The sequence below is a fragment of the Lacerta agilis genome, chromosome 12 (genome assembly GCF_009819535.1).
Source record: "Lacerta agilis isolate rLacAgi1 chromosome 12, rLacAgi1.pri, whole genome shotgun sequence".
NCBI classification, from domain to species: Eukaryota; Metazoa; Chordata; class Lepidosauria; order Squamata; family Lacertidae; genus Lacerta; species Lacerta agilis.
The window spans coordinates 48,427,261-48,446,280 of NC_046323.1; the positions used below are offsets into that span (position 1 = coordinate 48,427,261).

The following is a 19,020-nucleotide window of genomic DNA, read 5'->3' on the forward strand; positions in this document are numbered from 1 at the left end:
AAGCATGCTTTGTGTTCATTTGGGGTTTTAAAGGGGTGTCTGCTTTTTAAAAACCCTGCATTCTACCAGTATGTATTCACAATGCCAATGGCTCAAACTATTATCCATTTAATTATTTGATTCATTCATTCAGATACTGCCTTTCATACAAACATCATAGACTGGTTTATAGCATAAAAATACAAAATAGAAACACAAAATGCATAACAAAACAACAGCAGCAAACGAATACCGCCCCCCCTCCTTCTACAAACACCAGTAGATGGTTTAATCAGCCAAAAGTTTGGTTATAGAGGAACATTTTTGCCTGAATACTTCTCAGGAAAGACATGTTATATTGGTGTGTTTTGAATATGTAACAGATAAAAGTTATGGCCTGTGTTTCTTAGGTTTCAAAAAGTCGCCTGTCTTTCCCCATTATAGGTAAAGCTTTTTCAGACATTTAGCTATGGAAACTACAAACAAACGCATACGTGCAAACCTGTTTTCTTCAGGTACACTGGAACTTTCAAGTACAAGGATAAAGCTGAGACCAGCAGATCACTTCCCACAGACATGCAAAGCTACAGAGGTCTCCTGATAAGAGAAACGCTCAACTATTTCACTTACTCGTTTCATAAGAGTATTTACAACCCTAATACATTCCATCCCAGCAAATTCTCATGTTGGAGTCACAAAGAGAACATCTGACACTACAGAATTTTGAAACAATAAAACAATTTAAAGCTAATAATCCACCAGCTGTAAAAAAGAAAAAGAAAGAGTGTGGTGGTTTTTAAGGAGAGGTTAGATAGCCCTCTGTCATGAATGCTATAGCTGAGATTGCTGTATTGAAGGGGGTTGGACTAGATCAGGCATGGGCAACCTTGGCCCTCCAGGACTACAACTCCCATCATCCCTAGCTAACAGGACCAGTGGTCAGGGATGATGGGAGTTGTAGTCCCAAAATATCTGGCAGGCCAAGGTTGCCTATGCCTGGACTAGATGACCTGTGGGTCCCTTCCCATTCTACAGTTCTATGATTCTATGTATGCAGAAGGTGCCAGGTTCAATCCCCAGCATCTCCAGGTCTGTCTTGATACAATGCTGATTCTGATGTTTTCTAGAAGTCCTACATTAAGTCCAAAGGGATTTACTCCCATATATGTGTGAGCACAGAATTGCACCCTAAATGCTCCCAAGCACAACCAGATCTATCCTAAGATTATCAATGTTCTTTTAAACATGAGTGCATGCTTTAATCTGTTTGCTCATGTTACATTTATATATTTCAAATCAAGTTATTTTAATTTAATAGAAATGATTTTTTTAAAAAATCCATTGTTTAAACCAATTATTTTTATCTGCTGGGCTCAGAGTGGGAGGGGAGGAAATTCACACATTCTTCTTGGCACCTTGGAGCAATCCATACTATGGGTTAAAGGCGAGTTATTGTTGTCGGTTCACTAATGTCTTCATTTGGTTTGAAACACGCATTTCTCAAACTACCGTTGATTCTTTTGCTGGGCCTATGGAGAGGAAAGAAGGTTAAAAGGAGATGATTAAATTTATGCATAAGTTTTCTGCTCCAAATGCTTTTGAATGGCAGGTGCATCAAGGAAACCTAGGAATTGGTTCACAAAAGCTGCCTCACACAGAGTCATGGTTTTGGGTTCAGGTAGGTTAATATTGTCTGTTCTGACTTGCAGCCGTTTTCCGGGGTTTCAGACACAGCCTTTCCCAGCCTCTTCAGGTAACGCCACATTAGCACTGATGGTTTCAATGTCAGATGATGCCCAACATGTGTGATTCAACCAGTTATTGCAGATCATCTGCCACTCATCAAGGCACAGTTCACACATTCATGTAAGTTAATAGAAGGCAAACAAGTGAGCTGTCTGCCCTGGAAAGGTGTGTGCATGATCGGCTGAGACAGGAGATCTGTTTGTGGCATTAGGTCTGTGACAGCTCATCTGCACATGCAAGCAAACCCTCAATATTGTGGACCTCGAGCAACAGCAATGCACGTATGAAGCAGCCCTAGAGGCAGAGTAATCAAGTGATCCATAGCCCTGAGATTCCCGAGTGTGAGTAAAAACCTCAATAGTCAACCTTCTCTTCTGATAACCAGTTCAATTAACTATGTGTACAAATGACTGCAAATAATTGCTTAGCCCCTGGCAGGCTCAAACAATGTTTTTAAATCACTCAACACTGTTGCTTTAGCACTGCATTGTTTTAATGGAAGCAATTAGCTGCCTTGCAGACTCCACACAGCCAGGGAGCACATCCAAGTCAAAAACTCAAGCACAAACTCGATACAAAAAAGGCAAGGGAATAAATAAATGCACAAGTCTTCAGAACCACCCCGAGACTTGCCTCTGATAGTGTGCAATGTCATCCATGTGATCCGGGAGTTCCTTGCCGCACGTCTCCGGAAGCAAGCAAGCAAGGAATCCACCAGCCACGGCTGCACTGCCAAATATCACCACAGGGATAGAGGGGTGGTACTTGTCCAAGAGACCGATCAGAGGCGAAATGATGCCTGCCAATCTGGTTGCCGTCTGGCACAACCCCACTCCAGTCTGCCTGAGAAGGAAGGAAGACATGTGTGACGAGTCTTTCCCACAATCCTCTGGAGGGGAGGTGCATTGGGAGTATTGCGGGAAATCAAAATGGTAGTTCCCAGGCTCAGGAGCTGGCACTGCTTCCATGTGAGGCAGAGGGGGCACATGGATATAAAAAGGCAACCCACAGAAATGGCACTTTCCCTATAGATTCCTGAAACCAAGTGGCTTTTTGATTGCCGCAAAGCACAGCCAATAAGCACTATTGGAAGCAGGAATAAGCATTGGCTTATCCTAAGCTCAAAACTCTTAGGCCCCCTCAATGTTCAGAGGGCGTTCAGCTCTGTGGGATGTAAACACAGAGCAGCCAAACACAGGGCGTTCAGCTCTGTGGGATGTAAACACAGAGCAGCCTAGAGTGGACATGAAGGTGTCTCAGTTCTCCAGCCTTAACTTCCTGTTTACCTGGACTGAGACAACTTCCTCTGTGTAACTTGAGATGGGTGTGGTTTTACCTGGGGAGGTTTACACAAAAACCACAGGAAGCAGACGCGCTCTCTCTCTCTTTTTTGTATCGTCTTCTGAACAAGCAACATCTTAGGAGAAGATGCTCTCTCGGCTCCCAGCCAAGAGAGCACAAAGAGGCTTTCCTCCCTTATGGAGTTAGCCTCTACATGTAAATACATTTATCTAAGCCTGTCTGCTTCTCTGAGCCTGTACTGTAACTCATGGATGACTGTAAGTAAACTCTTTTATATCTTATAAATATTACTGTGTTGTGTCTTTACTTTTAAGAGGGAACAAGGGGAATATACCAGGAATATATATTTCTTATAGAGGCTTTAGCAAGCCTGTGCAAGCGCGTCTGCTGTGTGTGTTTTAAAAGGGAATGTAACTCTGCTAAGTTTGGAGCTTGCTCACACAAGCTGGGATGATATATATATAAAGTAATATATACTCATCCACACTCCTAAACATTCCCACAAGCTCTACCCCTGGCTCCTTGTGACGTTGGGCACTCGCAATCTTCTTTGGAAGTTGGCACCTCTGCAGGAAAGTGAGTGGAGAGTGGAGATTTCACTTGTTACTGTCAGTCTTCTCCATTCATCCAGTCTACAAGTTTAAACTTACTGGTATAATCGTTTGTTGATTGTATGGTCGGTTTATAAACACAACATGCAGTGCTATTTTTCTAGAAAAAGAGGTGCCAGAGCTCATCATGAACGTCTCCCTTGTTCTTTTAGAATGGCAACGATGTCCACCTGGGAGGTGCTGGAGCTGAGCTCTGGTGAGCTCCAGCTGAAAAAAAAAGCCCTGACAGCATATGACGTTTCTCAAATTTTGCTAGAGAGCCTGGTTCTCCAGACCTAGCAGTCCCCAGCCCCTCTTTCCACCATTTTGTCATCAAAGCCCATTTCAGTCTACAAGTGCTTGAATTACACATAGGAGCAGGCAGGGTGGTGCTATATAGAGCTATGGCTGCTCATATGGGCAACTTCCATTACGTAACACTGCAAAAGGTCATGAATTATCCAACTGAAAAACTGGAAAGGCAACCTTTACATCTGATATAACTTTTTATTTTTTTATTTTTAAAAAGCTCTATTTCAGGCCCTCTGCATAAATACACCCTGTTTTTGAGACATAATATTTTTTAAAGTACATAGCAAAGCTCACCGGACAATAGTTGGGAACAGCTCTGCAGAATACACATATGATATGGAGAGGGAACCAGACATGATAAACTTCCCCATGATGGCAAACACCGTCACTATTATAGGCAGATCTGGGGGAGAAAGATTGTATGTCAAAGAAAACACAAAAACAAAAGCAGAGGGTGTGGGTGGGTGTGTTGTCATGCGACCCAGGGCTCCAACAACCCATGCTCAGGGGAAGAGGCCATGGGTACAAGAGGCGCCATCTGTATGAGCCACCAGCCTCGGAAGATGCATCCGTTTCCACAGGCATTGCCTTGATCCATAGCGGTCAACTTTTCCCTTTTCTTGCGAGGAATCCTATTCGGAATAAGGGAATTTCCCTTTTAAAAAAAGGGGAAAGTTGAGAGCTATGCCTTGATCTCTCTGTTCAATCTCCTGCTTAAATTGCTGTGTGGTTTCAAATGGGATTGTTTTCTTGCATATTTTAATCTGGGATCTTTATATTTTAACTTTTTGTGTTTTTATAGTTTGTAAACAGCTCATTTTGGCATTAAGAGGTATATGCATTAAATCGAAGAAGAAGAAGAAGAAGAAGAAGAAGAAGAAGAAGAAGAAGAAGAATGATAAGCCCCTATAAGAGTAGAGATGTCACTCACCAAAGATAGGACTGCTGCTAAGAGGAAACTGGAGCACTATTGAATGCTCAGCCTGGGTCGGCTGCTTGCTGGAGCAAGCTGAGATTCCAATCAGAGCATCGCCTGACTTCACTTATCCGAACCTCTTTTGAACACTGGTTTAAAACAGAGCCCATTTGGCAAGTGTTAGCCCGGGGGATGCTAGCCCTCCAGGGGTTGATATGTACCTTTTGGGATGACAGCGATGAGAAGGCAAAAGGCTCCCCCCAGGAGCAAGGCGGAGGATTGGCATTTCTTTCTCCCTAGCCACTGCATCAGGAAGATGCAGGAGAGACGACCTGGAATTTCAACAGCCCCAAAGATAGCCTGCGTCAGGTAGATATCGAAACCAAAACCGCCCACGTTCAAGCTCAACCCGTAGTACGCCAAACTGTTGACAAACCTAAAGGCAAACAGACCATATTCATGATTAAAAGAAAGGCGAGTTTTAAACTGGAAGGACACACAGTCTTTCCAATCCCATTCTCTGAGATCTAGGAAATACAGTGGTACCTCTGGTTACATACTTAATTTGTTCCGGAGGTCAGTTCTTAACCTGAAACTGTTCTTATCCTGAAGCAAAGTTCTTAACTTGAAGCGTTATTTCTGGGTTAGCGGAGTATGTAACCTGAAGCATATGTAACCCAAGGTACCACTGTATGCCAAGTTGGATATCTAGTCCATCTGACTCAGTGTTGTCCACACAATGGCTGTGACTCTCTGGGGTTTCAGGTAGCGTCCTTGCCAGCCACACCTGGAGATAGCAGAGTTTGAAATGGGAACCTTCTGCATACAGAACAGAGGCCAGGAACTTTGCACCTTTGGCCTGCAATGCAGGTCCTGTACCACTGCAAATAAAGTAACAATAGATAACAGGCTTACCAGACTGTTGATATGATGAAAGTCACCTTCCCCAAGTTGGGGTTTCTAAACAGTTTCCAAATGCCTGCAGATACGGTCTTTTCAGGTTTCAGCTTTTGCAAGACATGAAAGTGAAAACAAAGAAAGAAAGGGCGGAGTGGGAAAACCAAGTTAACTTCATTTGTAATCTCTTGCTTTCTGGACAGCCCATCTCAGTTCACCTTTTTTTTGCTTTGTTTCTGCATCAAAACCAAACTATAGTTATGGACCACCCGAACAGTGTTGGCCATATCTGTGTCCCTGTAGCACACTGCCCAACTTCTGGAGACGCAAAACCAGGACTCGTGTCTTCCAGGACACACTCCCGGGGAAGTCACGTGACCCGTGCCTTGCCCTTGCCCCCTAAAAAGCGCTTTTGGGGGTAAGAACACAGTGTGAGAGCACGTGACACCGAAAATGGGCACCGCGGTCTCTCACAAAAAAACCCGGATGTCCCATTTCCCCTGGGGCACTTCGCAGGTATTCTGTTGGGTTTTGCAATGAGCAAAAAGAAGCGCAGTTCCTTCCAAGCTCATCCATGGTTCCTGTCTGCTCACCTTCTCAGCTAGACAAGGTTTCGTGGGAGTTAGGGGTAAACATGATCTGCGCAATGGAGACGTGAGGAGCTGCTAAAGTCCTGTGCAAGATGACAAATGGAGGCTGACTATATGGAGCTTGCAGAAATGACCGGGAAGATCCGTGACCAGAGAGACGACGCGGTGGAGAAAGAATGGGGAAAATTTAAATTGTATTTAAAGGAGCATTGTAAGATTGAAAGTTTGATATATCTTGAGGATAAGATAGGCTGTAGATTAGAAATCAGTTATTTTGGATGTAAGATGATAAAATAAGATAAGAGAAGAGATAGAATTAATTAATTAATTAGATGAGGAAACATGAGTTAAGAGATAAGAGATATTAATGGCTAAGTAGTTGTAAGAAAATAGATTAGAATTTAGTTAAGATTAGGAAGTTACGAAAAAGGTATTCACAAGGGACGCAGAAGGAGGTGACAGGAGGAAGTCCTACTAAGATGTGAGAAAAATTGAATTATTTTTGGATAGAAGTAATAAGTTGTAAATTTTGTTGTGTTTTTTTGTTAATGTTTGTTGTTATTGTTTGTTGTTTAATTTGTTTTGTGAAAAAATTCAATAAATATTATTATAAAAAAAAGATGACAAATGGAGGCTGCTAAGGAGTTGGGATGGCTTGGCTAGATTCATTTACTTGTTTTGCTCTGGAGCCAGAAGCTGGAAAAGCATGGGGGAAATGTTATCTACAGTCGTACCTTGGTTTTCGAACAGAATGCGTTCCGGAAGTCCGTTTGACTTCTGAAACGTTTGGAAACCAAGGCGCGGCTTCCGATTGGCTGCAGGAGTGTTCTGTAGCCAATCGGAAGCTGCGGAAGCCATACCAGACATTCGGCTTCCAAGGCAAAGTTTGCAAACCGGAACACCTACTTCCAGGTTTGCGGCGTTCGAGTTCGTGAACTAAGCTGTTCAAAAACCAATGTACGACTGCATTTTTTTCCCTTTTGAGCTTAAGTACACAGTAGGACAGGAATTGTGATTCTGCGGGCCTTTGCTAGCCCCAGGCTAGCAGTCAGGGACAATGGGAGATGTTGTCCAACCAATATCTAGAGTGCCACAAGTTCCCAACCCCTGGATTAGATGAAAAGTCAGTCTAGGCTGTATGGCAAATACTACTGAGCTACCTTTGCCTCTTTGACTTCATCCTAGAGCCATAGAGCTCCACTCCCCAGGCCGTGCCCAAGGATCCAATTTTTTGATGCCACAATTAGGCGACTTCAGCCATTTAAAATACATTGATCAGTTTCAAGTTTTGTGCTTTTCATTTTTTCTACAAGACATCTGCTTTTGAAAATTAAAGTTAGCTATTTTTTGTGGGGGGAGGGATGCAAGTAATTAGCCCAAGGTATGCTCCGGCACCCCTGAAATCTCTCACCGTTCTGAGATTGTGGTGCACAAAACAATAGGGACTTGGTGAAATAAATGATATTTTTGCAAAGAATAGTCGGCTACAAAGCCTGACTTCTCTTACTTCATCTAACAGCTTCAGTGGGATGGTTCGTTTGTTGACAGAAGATGCCTTCTGGAGAAGCTTCTTGGCTTCTTCTGTTTTTCCTTTGGTCACCAGCCACCGAGCAGATTCAGGAAGGACCCTGAGAAATATTCCAACAGGCAAGCAAAATTCAGGGCAGTCCATTACATCATTCATGTGTGTGTGTGTGTGTGTGTGTGTGTGTATAGTACGGTGTCCTGGCAGACAGCATAGCAGACTGGAACCCTTGACATATTGCTGCAAGTCCAACTCATGAAACTGTAGAACTGGAAGGGACACCACGAGTCATCTAGTCCAACCCTCTGCAATGCACCTGTTTTCATTGTAAGCCACCTTGAGGCTCTTGCAGAAGACAGGGTAAAAACAAAACAAAATACCACTTCAAATAAAAAATAGGTGGTTGGGTCGGGGCCTGGCTCTGGGACTTGTCACATTCTGATCTAGTACTCACCACAGGTAGAAGAAGAGGGCAAAAACTGGGGCAGATCCAGCAAGCTGCAGTGTCCTCCAGTCTCGAAAGGCATAAGCCAAGCCAGCCAGGATCATCTGCCCCACGGAAAAGGCTGCATGGCTGATAATCACCGTATGTGGACGGTAGACAATTCCAACCCATTCTGTAGCTACAGGTGGTTAGGAGGAGAAATAGATCTTAAAGCAAAACAAAGCAACAAAAAACCAATCATATGAATGAAGCTTTATTTTATTTTATTTTATTTAAAAAACAGCTTTTGACAGGGCAGTCTCGCAATTAGAAGTTTTGACTTCAAGTTGCATTCAATTCCACAAAACCCTCTCTTGATTTTTCCTGCTGGTAGTGCAAAGAGAATTTGTGGCTATTATGTAGGGCACTTGTCTTGGATGTTCAGTAACACACACACACACACACAAACACACACAAACATACACACTCAGCTGTGACTTACTAAAATATTGTTCTAGTTGGAAAGCCATTTAAAAACCTATTCCTAGGGCAGCAATATAGTGGGTAATAAACCTTGCCCTAGGTCAGTGATGGCCAAACTTGGCCCTCCAGCTGTTTTGGGACTACAACTCCCATCATCCCTAGCTAACAGGACCGGTGGTCAGGGATGATGGGAATTGTAGTCCCAAAACAGCTGGAGGGCCATGTTTGGCCATCACTGACCTAGGTCAACTGAACTTGGACGGGTTCTTATCTCCCCAATGGGACAAGGTTGACAAGTGGCTGGGGCTGGCCAGCTGTCAATCTGGGGTTTATTTTGCATAGCTCTGTGCAAAGAAGCCTCAACTATCAGAAGATCACCAGGGCTTACAAAGACCCTAGGTCAAGGGTGAACAACATGGCACCCTCCATATGTTGAGGGACTCCAACTCCCATGAACCCCAGCAAGAATAGCCAATGATGGGATCTGTAGTCCAACAACCCTGGAAGGGCCCAGGGCCCAGGTCTTTTGTTCTAACAAGTGTGCATCACAAATGGAGCTGCTTGATGCAAGATCAGATTATTGGTCCATGTGGAGGGCTTTGGACTTCCGAAAGGCAGCAGCTCCCAGGGGCCTCAGGCAGAGAAGGGTCTTCCCCTTCCCCTGTTACTTGATCCTTTTGTTTGGAGATGCCAGGAATTGAACATGAGATCTTCTACACGCAAAGCACAAGGCTTGACCATTGAGCTATCGCTTCTGCTCATGTGAGAGTTTGGTATACCTGTCTTCAGAAACCATACTTAAGACTCAGAATGCTGAGTGAATGACAATGTGCAGCTATTCAGAATAGAAACACCACAATTGTTGTTGTTCTTTAATGCAGTCAGAGCGCGAAAGAAAGGCCTCACTGAGTTATCTATAGACTTTAACCTTATGACAATGGGATTACTTGGAAATATAGCCATAGAGAAAGGGGACCAGTTTACATTCAAAGCCATGATTCTAGCAGGAAAGGCAACAATAGCGCTGGGGTGGAAGGATAGAAAAAAATGGACAGAAGAGGTCTGGTCTAATTATCTTTTTGATTTTATCCAATCGGATATCATTGCAGTCACGAAACAGGAAACGTCATGGAAGGTCAAGGCTACGATGATCAAGACCAGATGGAAGCTCTATTTTCAATGGATAATAACAACCGGGGGAAAAGACATTCGGTGGAAATTAATGACTCTATGCCCGTGGCTGAGGTCTACTGTTTGAACCCTTGCAATGGACCATGGGTGGGGAGGGGGGTGGGAAGGGAAAAAGGAAAAAAACTGTACGGGAAATTCAATACTAGACGGAGATTATACAATGTATGTAAAAATTCTCGTACAATAAACAATTAAAAAAAAATAAAATAAAAGAAAGGCCTCACTGATGTGATCCAAGGAAAGCAGAGCCACACGTTTAGCACCAGCTTGGCTGCAGGAGTTGCCCCCCAACTGTCTTAGGGACTCCACTCCAGATTTGTGTTGGGTTTACTCCTTAGCCTTTTCTTCCGCTGAGGATGTCCCGCAAGGCAGCGAGTAATGAATATTCACAATAAACATAATAAAAACAAACACACACCGCACAAAGAACAGCCAGTGAGTGCCGAGGCATGGGGAGATTTCCGAGGGGCAGGTAGATTGGTATTGAGGGCCTCATTTGCCCAAAGGGGAACCCAGAGACTAGGCTTCCCTTTCTATTTTGTAAAGCCGTTTGTGTACATCTTACCTAAAGCTAAACTGCTTATCACAACTCCGGAAACAGCAGCGCCCACAAGAAATCTGAACGCAATGTAGAGGTAGAAATTGGGAGCAAAGGCCGTAGCAACCCCAAACACGCCTTCGATGAGCATGGACAACAGAATACTTGGCCGCCGACCAAACCTGGGAGAGGGGGAAACGCATTTTGCCATCGTGTTGCTTTTGGGGAACTTTCCCTCTCCTAAGACAGTAGCAGAAAACAGGAGGCACGCACAAAAATCACTGGGTACAAGGACATTGGTCTCCAGCTGCACTCTTTGGTAGAGGGATGAAAGGACAGATGCTGCTGGGAGCCCATTAGCCTCAGCCAGCAGGACCGGCAATTTGGGATGGTGGGAGCCCCAAATATCTGAAGGGCACCACATTGGGGGAGGCTGGTGTAACTTACATACTCCCAACCTCCCCAAAGTGCTACTCTGGTTTTCAGATGTTTGCCTTGTATACTGGGATTTTCAAAATATAAGTGGGACCTGCAAACAGACGTCACTGGTGATTAGGGTACCAGCCAGTCATACTTTTCCCAAGATACTCCATTCCCTCCTCCCAGTCTTCCCCGTCATACATTGTATGGCCACTATGCAAGCTCAGTCCTCACTGGACTTTTTTGTGGGGGTGCCCCCTTAGGTTCCCCAACCCCCCTGCTTCTACGAACCTTACAGTCTCCCTGCATCTTCCTCTTTTTTCTCAGTAGCTACTGAGCAGCCACGACTCTGCTCCTGAGTTCCCTATTATATGCATGACAACAATGACAATATGCCATTGCTAAAAGCCGGAGGGAGCTTGCTCATCTATGAAACATCCTGTTATATCTGCTGCAGCAGAAAGGATCAGAGTATTGTGGTATCTTAAAAACTAGCATTTATTGTGGTATCGTCATTTCACTTCTTCTACTGGCTTGGAAGCCATTGTTTTGTTGCTGTTGAAGTCACGCCCCAAACCTCATCATGAAACTACAGATTTCGTGATAAAATTCGTGATAAAATTTGACTCTGTCCATTAAGGTCTTAACTGAAACTAGGGACGTGTCTCCCACTATGTGCGTTAAATCTTCTTAGCCTTGCAATGATGGCTGTGTTATCACAAATTCTACTGCTGAGAACAGTTTATCTCACGTGCTTTAAACTTTACAGATAAATGTCATAAACCCAATGAACCTCCTGAGTTTCATGGCCACACCTCTCCGCTGTCTCTGGTTTTGTACTTGTGGTAGACTTTATGACTCTGGTGACACAGGCAGCAGTGCCACAATCACTTTTACCCATTTTAAAGACACTTACGATGCTCTAAGGACCAAGCTACATGCAAAGTTAAAATCATTTACTGTATTATTATTGTTGCATTTAAGGTGCAGGTTTCTTAAAAAAAAATGCAAATTGCATTAGCTTGGGGAATCTAATAACAAGCAGGCAGGAAAGTAGCCGGGAACTTAACCCATTCCTCCCATGCTACTGTCCTGAGTAAAATCCTTCTGAAGCTGGTTTTGGGGGATGAGCAGGAATCTCCTTCTGGCTGACCACATTTCTAAATGTCAACACTTTATTTTCACTCTTACCGATCACTTAACAGACCAGACACCAGCGCTCCAGCGAGAAGGCCCAGCATGTAAATAGATTGCGAGATGTCGTTTAAATCTTCCCTGTCACATACCAGGTCAAACTTAAGGAAAGAAAAGGAAAGCCACTTTACTTGAAGGGAATCAGTAGAGGGGAAAGGATGAAACTTGTTGCTTGACAATGGGCACACCTTTTCAGTAGCCAAGGCTTGTGCATAGGAAACCGTTTTCAACCAAGGTGTTAGCATACTATGTCCTCCTAACTCTCTGTTGCCTGCACTAACTGGCAGCAGTTGTCCAAGAATACAGACCTGCTACTTTTAATTGGAAGGATCAGAACTCATTGGTAGAGCAGCTGCTTTGTATGCAGAAAGATCTAGGTTCAATCCCTAACATCTCCAGATAATAAACCTGGAAAACCTGGGGAGCAGTCAGTGGAGACCAGGGCTCTTCAACCAAGGTTCATTCAGATCTTGCAATGATCTAATTCAGGTTAACTAATTCACTGAATTAAATCGAACACCTCTGAATTGCACCTATAATTTACAAGTGAATTGAATGTGAATTGAGTTCCTTTTGTGGTGTAACTTTGGGTGATTTTTTAAAATTCAGTTTGCTTTTAATTTTAATTTTGTGTGTGTGTGCATATGCACACAGAAATATTTTTTGATAGCAGCCATTGCGTTTACCATTTTCACTTGCCTGAAAAGTGATGCTGCTGTTTTAAGTTTAAAGTTCATAATTTGGTGGGAGGGGGCTGGAAATAGACAGGAAGACAAACAAATGAATGCAAAGCAATACACTTTCCCTGGCTCGCAAAAACACTTAGGGTTGCCAGATTGTGATTTAGCATCATCCGTGGGGCAGGCGTTGGAGTTGGGAGTTGCTGTTGTTAATTAAATTTGTATATTGCCCATTGCCCGAAGATCTCAGGGCAGTTCGTAAGATGTTGCTTAACAGGCGCCTGTGGCTACAGGTGTGGAAGTGAAATGGCTCTGAATTGCGAGGGTGTGAAGTGCAATAGGCACAACCTCCTGAAACTTCACTGTGCTCAAAGTGAGGTACCTGGTACCATACACAATGCATGCATGGCTAAACTGCGGAAAAGGGGATTAGACAAACTAATGGAGAATAGGACCACCAATGACTACTAATTATGATGGCAACAGATTACCTCCAGTGGTTAGCTACTGTAAGAACAGACTTTATTTAGCCTGATTCTAAAGCACTCTTCCTATATTCCTAGGAACAGGAGTTTGGTAGTGCTGTCATCAAAAGGGCAGAGACAGACATGCAAGGAAGTCTCGAAAGCTATGAATTAGGGGCTCTCCCCAAAAGGAGCCAGGAGCTAGAGGAGCAGGATGAGAGGCAATGTTTTACTGACCAAAGGAAACTACAGACCAAAACGTTTGGCTGTCAACCCTCTAGCAATAAATCGCCGCCACCATTAATATACTGCTTTATGCCTAAATAGGCTTCTCTGAAGCATGGCGTATGCTGGGACAATCTTATATAAAGAAATAACCCAAATCAGTCCCTGCTGCTGTCACTTCTAACGGCTCATAAAACCACCTTCAGGAATGTATACTTCGTAATGTCTGCTTCCTTGCATTTCTTGCGAAGAGACATTGCAATGCGCTGCCTGCGCAGAATAAAAGTGCTGGACTGTGTTCCTGCCATACGGTCTGAAGACCCACGAGGCCACCACCATGTCGGAGCTAAGCAGACCCAGGCCTGCCGAGTGCCTGGATGGGAGACCACATCGCAGCGGGACAGAAATGTAGGTTGCCTTGGGATCCGCGAAGGGAGGGAGACAGGGGTATATAAACTGCTTAGAAGCCATTTTGGCGTATATAAATTAATAAATAACTTAGGGGGAAATGCAAGCAAATGATTCAGAAGGGTAAAACAAAATTTCCAAACCTGTGTGAGCAAGGAAGGCTCTTGGTTTGAAGGATAAACCCAGCCACGCCGACACTTTTCGGTAGAATTAAGCCCATATTGTATGATGGCATCGAGAGCCCAGTCCACTGGAGTGTACATGAGACATTCTTCAAATGTCCCATCGGGCTTTTTGGGAAGGGTCAAGTTCAGCCGTTCCTCTTCAGTCAGGTTCAAGCCGATGGCGTTGAACCAGCTTGTGTTGCAATGGTGGGGCTCTTCCAAGACCATGAATAACTGGGAAAACATATGAAAGGCGAGGCTTGGCGTGGCTAGAGTGATCAGCACCACCAACCGCCATTGGAATTGCCCAAAGTCTCCAAGAGCTTTGATGATTTCCCCAGTGTCAGTCATTGCTGGCGTCTTTCTACCCTTCCCTTCTGCGACTGCAATCTCCTCCAAGGGAGATTTTTCACCTAGCCTCTGGAATTAATGTTTAAACCCAAAATAAATGCTTAGATGGCATTTGGCAACAAGGATGGGTATCCACTGTGATCTTTTGACAGCAGCACGCCTCACGTTTCTGCAACTCTACTCTGTAACCCATTAACCTGGCTGCCAACAATAAGTGGCACTATCACGGGAAAATGCAGTATTGAAAAAGGGAAAAGACAAGCTTGTCCCACGTCGCCACTGTTATTTATTCTAATATTGGAAATGCCAACTAAGGAAATATGGGGAAATGATAGGGGGTGGGGGACCAAGAACCAATAATTAAAGTTGGGCAGAGAGATTACAAATGCAGTCCAGAACTTCTCTTGAGGAAGGATGGTGTGTTGTGTAGATATTCTCTTGTATGTAAGCATACGACATAACCGTGGTGAGGTATTGGGGATATTTGCAAGAAGAGGCAGAGAGAGAGAATGAGAGCCACATCACAAGAATACAAACCGACTCCCAAAAGCAATGGACATTTTTTTTATTGATTAAAATTAGAGAAATACATGCAGTAAAATACAAAGGGGGGAGGGGAAAGGCTGAATATTTTACATCTTTCATTAAAATCTACAGTACACCAAAATCGTGTAGAGGTTCCTGTTATATTAATACACCATCATCATCCCTAAGAGTATCAACTAAGTTTTTAAAAAAATACCAACTGATTTCTAGGTTCAAGTTCAGAATTTACCCCAAAATAATTTTTTTTAAAAAAAACACCCTCTGATCCGTTAAGGGTAAAAAGGTTAGAAATAATTCCTTACCCCCCCCAAATATAAAATAATAAAATCATTGGCACTTTGAACCTCGAGAACAAAACAGTCGTCTAGCACTTTTTAGTATCCCAGGCAAAAAAAAAGGGGGGGGGGGACTATTACCAAGAGACATGTGCCTAGAAATTTCTAATAGCAAAGGGAGTGAAGGCTCATTAAGACAGAATAAAATAAAATTACAAGGAGAACGGCCAGCATGGATACTCTTGTCTGCTAGACTTGGGTTAGACAGAGGTGGGAGTAAATAAATAGATACTGCATCATTGCACTGGATTAGGCTGGACTCCCGTCCCAGTGTAGAGTACAACAAGGTTCGCACGGCATGCAGGCAAAAGTGAAGTAATACTGTACCAGAATAATTTGGTCTTCATAGCTGAAGACAGGGTGGGAAGAGTGGGTGGGGTGGGGGGTGGGGTGGGGAGGTGCCTACTACTTGCCCCCTAAGCTTCGCCCACCTGGCTCCTCACCTGAGGCCCATTTCAGCCACAAGCTCCACCCACCTTTTTGAATCATCATCACCATCGTCATCATCCTACAAGGGGGTGGGGCTTGAGGCAAGCCCCGCCCGCTTTAGTGGCATGACATCACAGGCTCCGAAGGGACGCGCCGCCGGCTGAAGGCAGGCAAAGGATTCAGGGAATCGAGACTGCGGCGGAGCCTCCGCCACTCCCATCGCTCAAGTGGGGACACCCCACACCCCGGTAAGAGACACCCCCCCCTCGGAAACAGTAGTCCCGGGGCTGCTTAGTGTTACACCCCACCCATGCAGGTTTTAAAAGAAAGTAAGAGTTGGGGGGGACGGGACGTGGTGCTCTCAGAGGGGGCGAGGGGGGCAGAACTAGATCTTCCAACACAGACACTCAGAATTCGAACGGGGCTCTTTTGTTTCGCACTCTGCCTCTATGACACCACTGCAATGTGGCCCTATCCTATCCTTTCTTCGTTTTGCCTCCACATTTGTAGCAGCTTTTGTTCGTGACCTATTGGTAGAGCTAATAAAACTACAGGTTTGGGGTTTTTTTGTGTGTTTTTTAAAGAATTGTTATTTTCTTTTTAAAAGCAAACATGGCAAAATCTTGTGTGTGAGAGAGTGAAGGAAGCTTTTGTCGCTGCCGATATATAAATATAATTGGTTAAATGGGGGGGGGGCGACCCAAGAGATTCCTAACTGAATTGAACCACCCCCCAAAAAAACAGAGTGGGCCAGTGCACACGTCTCTTCAGTTTTCCCCAACCTGGTGCCCTACAGAGGTTTTGGATCACAACTGGGCAGATGGAAATTGTGGTCCAAAACCTCTGGAAGGCACCAGGTTGAGTGTGTGTGCCTTAAATCCCAGTTAAGAGGTTGGATGTGAGATGCAAAACTTGAAGCTCCATCCTCTCTTTTCCCAGCTTCCTTCTTGGTCTTAGCCACGGTTTTGCAGAAACGTTAACCAGGATCTGCATTAACCCAAGTTAGCAGAGCAGCTTCAGGTGCATGCTTGGAAAGTTAATTCCGGTTAAAGTTGGAGCAGGTGGAATGCAGAACCACGGATAAAGCCAAAGAATCAAGGAGGGCTGGAATTTGCCCTGGAAAGAGTCGACGGGATGGAAGGAAGGAATCCGTAAGCCTGCTCCAGAGAGTTTAACTCTGGTTAAGAGATTGGCACTGCAATGTGCCAACTGGGCCAATTCCAAGCACATTGGAAGGCTGTAGGGTGAGAAACGAGAACTCAATTCCTTTGTCTGGGATTTAAATTCATCCATCACAGACTCCCTACAATTTCTCTGCGCTTCAAAAGCAGAGTGGGGATACACGGAAAAGCCCAACTGTTGAGTGTGTTTGAGGTGGGGGCAGACCTGTGGGAGAGGGAAGAATCTACACCATTTTATTATTCACATATTGCATTACAAGTGTTGCTTTTTTCCAAACTAAAAAGTATAATTTATATGTAGAAATTCAAAAAAAGAAAAAAAAACCATACACATACATACATACATACACACACACGCACGCACCCCACCAGATACTCATTTCTTTAAAAAATACTAAACGCAAGCTATATTGGTTTCAGTTATATCATCTTGATCAAATGATGCTCACACTGGAGAGTATAAAAAAACAAACAATTTCGCAAATTCCAAGCAATTAGTGCAGCAGGAGGGACAAAATTGTCCAGAGCTTAATCTTGCCATGTATGAATCTACCGGCAATCTATTTATTTATTTATCTTATTGCTATAAAAACAGAATAGGGGTGGTTCCATATGTACCAGTCTGTGCAGGGGGGGGGGCGAGAAAAGAGGATGAATGCATTTTCTATCTTGAACACACCAAAGAAAAATTCTGAGAAAAAGAACAGGAAAGATTTGCTTCGGCTGAAACACACACACACACACACACACACACACAAACATGTACAGACACAAATACAGAGCTTCAAACTGCCAGAAGGCATGGTCAACTTTTGTTCTTAGCAACCATGTACGGAGAACATCTGGTTTTATGAATGCATCAAACCACACATCTACGACTTTGCACAGTTAAACCACCCCAGCCAAACTTTGCGCAATTACAACCTCCAGCAATGTAGTCTACTTACAAAGGGCTCCCTTTTCAAAAATGGTTGCAGAGAAAATCCCACGGTGAGGGAAAATGTGTATCGTTTGAAGAAGCAACCCAAATTTTGCAAAAGAGTTCTGGGAATTGCAACCAGCTTAGCAAGCTGAGATTTCCCTTGCCTTCCTTTTTTTTTTGGCAACATGCTCATCTCCAGAGAGACCAAGATGCTCATCTCCAGGGAATATTGGACTCCCAACTCCCTTCAGCCCCAGACAGTGATCAAGGATAATGGGAGTTGTGGTTTGGCAACAACTGGAGGGTTAAAAAATTAGAAGAGGCCGCCCTACGCATTCCTAACCACACAACTACAATTCCCAGGATTCCAAAGTCGGGAGGTTTGAAACTCACACAATGCTGTCATCAAATGACTGTGTGGATTTGGGGGGACGCAGCAAGTCTGTTAACAGCACGGGAAAATTCCTGGGGGTGGGGGAGCTTCTTCTTCTTTTTACGAAGCAGCCCAATATTTAGGGCTATCCAGTCCCACTGCCCCAACCAATCTCCTTTCAGCAAGGGACGCCCATCACAAACGTTGTTACGGAAACCACCCCCAATGGGAAAACAGGGATTGCAAAGACCAGCCTTCCCAAACTTCCCAGCAGCCAACGCTTTTCAGACAGCGGTGATTTGGGCATGGCGGCAACAGCAGCAGAAGTACGCAGAGGTTCGACTCAGCGCAATTCTGACTTGGTGCTTTAGAGCAGGGGTGGGGAAGCCCGCAACCCTTCTCTGGGTGCTTTTGGACCACAACTTCCACCCCCACCCCCCGATTGTTGCTCATGCTGGATAGGGCAGATGGGAGGTGGGGGTCCAGCAACAGGTCCACCACCCCTCCTCTAGAGACAAACATGTTGGAAAGTGGCCTGACAAGATTGCGGATGGTGAAAAGTAACAAAAAAAGCAGCAGCAACAAAATGATACCCTGATAGTTCTCCCTTCCCAAATGCTATATTTTGCATTAATGTGAAGGGGGCGAGGAGGAATTAAGGCTAATCCATTTCTTTCGTGCCGTAGACCCATTAAATAAGATCCCTTAATGGTTTATTGCTAAGCCTAAGGCTTAAGACTCTCTCTTAAGACTTTGTTGGGTTTGCAAGAGCCCATCCGGATTTCTGACATGCTAGAATAGCTTGCCATTCCTGTAGTTTTTAAAGTCCCCCCCC

The 19,020-nt window shown here is 44.2% G+C and overlaps 1 protein-coding gene across 1 annotated transcript; it reads right to left on the reverse strand.

The window, feature by feature from the left end:
* Positions 1–1,009: 1,009 nt before the first annotated feature.
* LOC117055716 (solute carrier family 22 member 13-like) lies at positions 1,010–14,427 on the reverse strand. Its single transcript, XM_033165484.1, has 10 exons — positions 14,028–14,427; positions 12,105–12,208; positions 10,521–10,675; positions 8,312–8,480; positions 7,840–7,960; positions 5,761–5,852; positions 5,067–5,281; positions 4,224–4,332; positions 2,359–2,568; positions 1,010–1,508 (listed from the first exon to the last, which is right to left on the reverse strand). Exons 1-10 carry the CDS (start codon positions 14,397–14,399, stop codon positions 1,418–1,420), a joined length of 1,638 nt encoding a protein of 545 aa, XP_033021375.1. The 5' UTR covers positions 14,400–14,427; the 3' UTR covers positions 1,010–1,417.
* Positions 14,428–19,020: the final 4,593 nt, after the last annotated feature.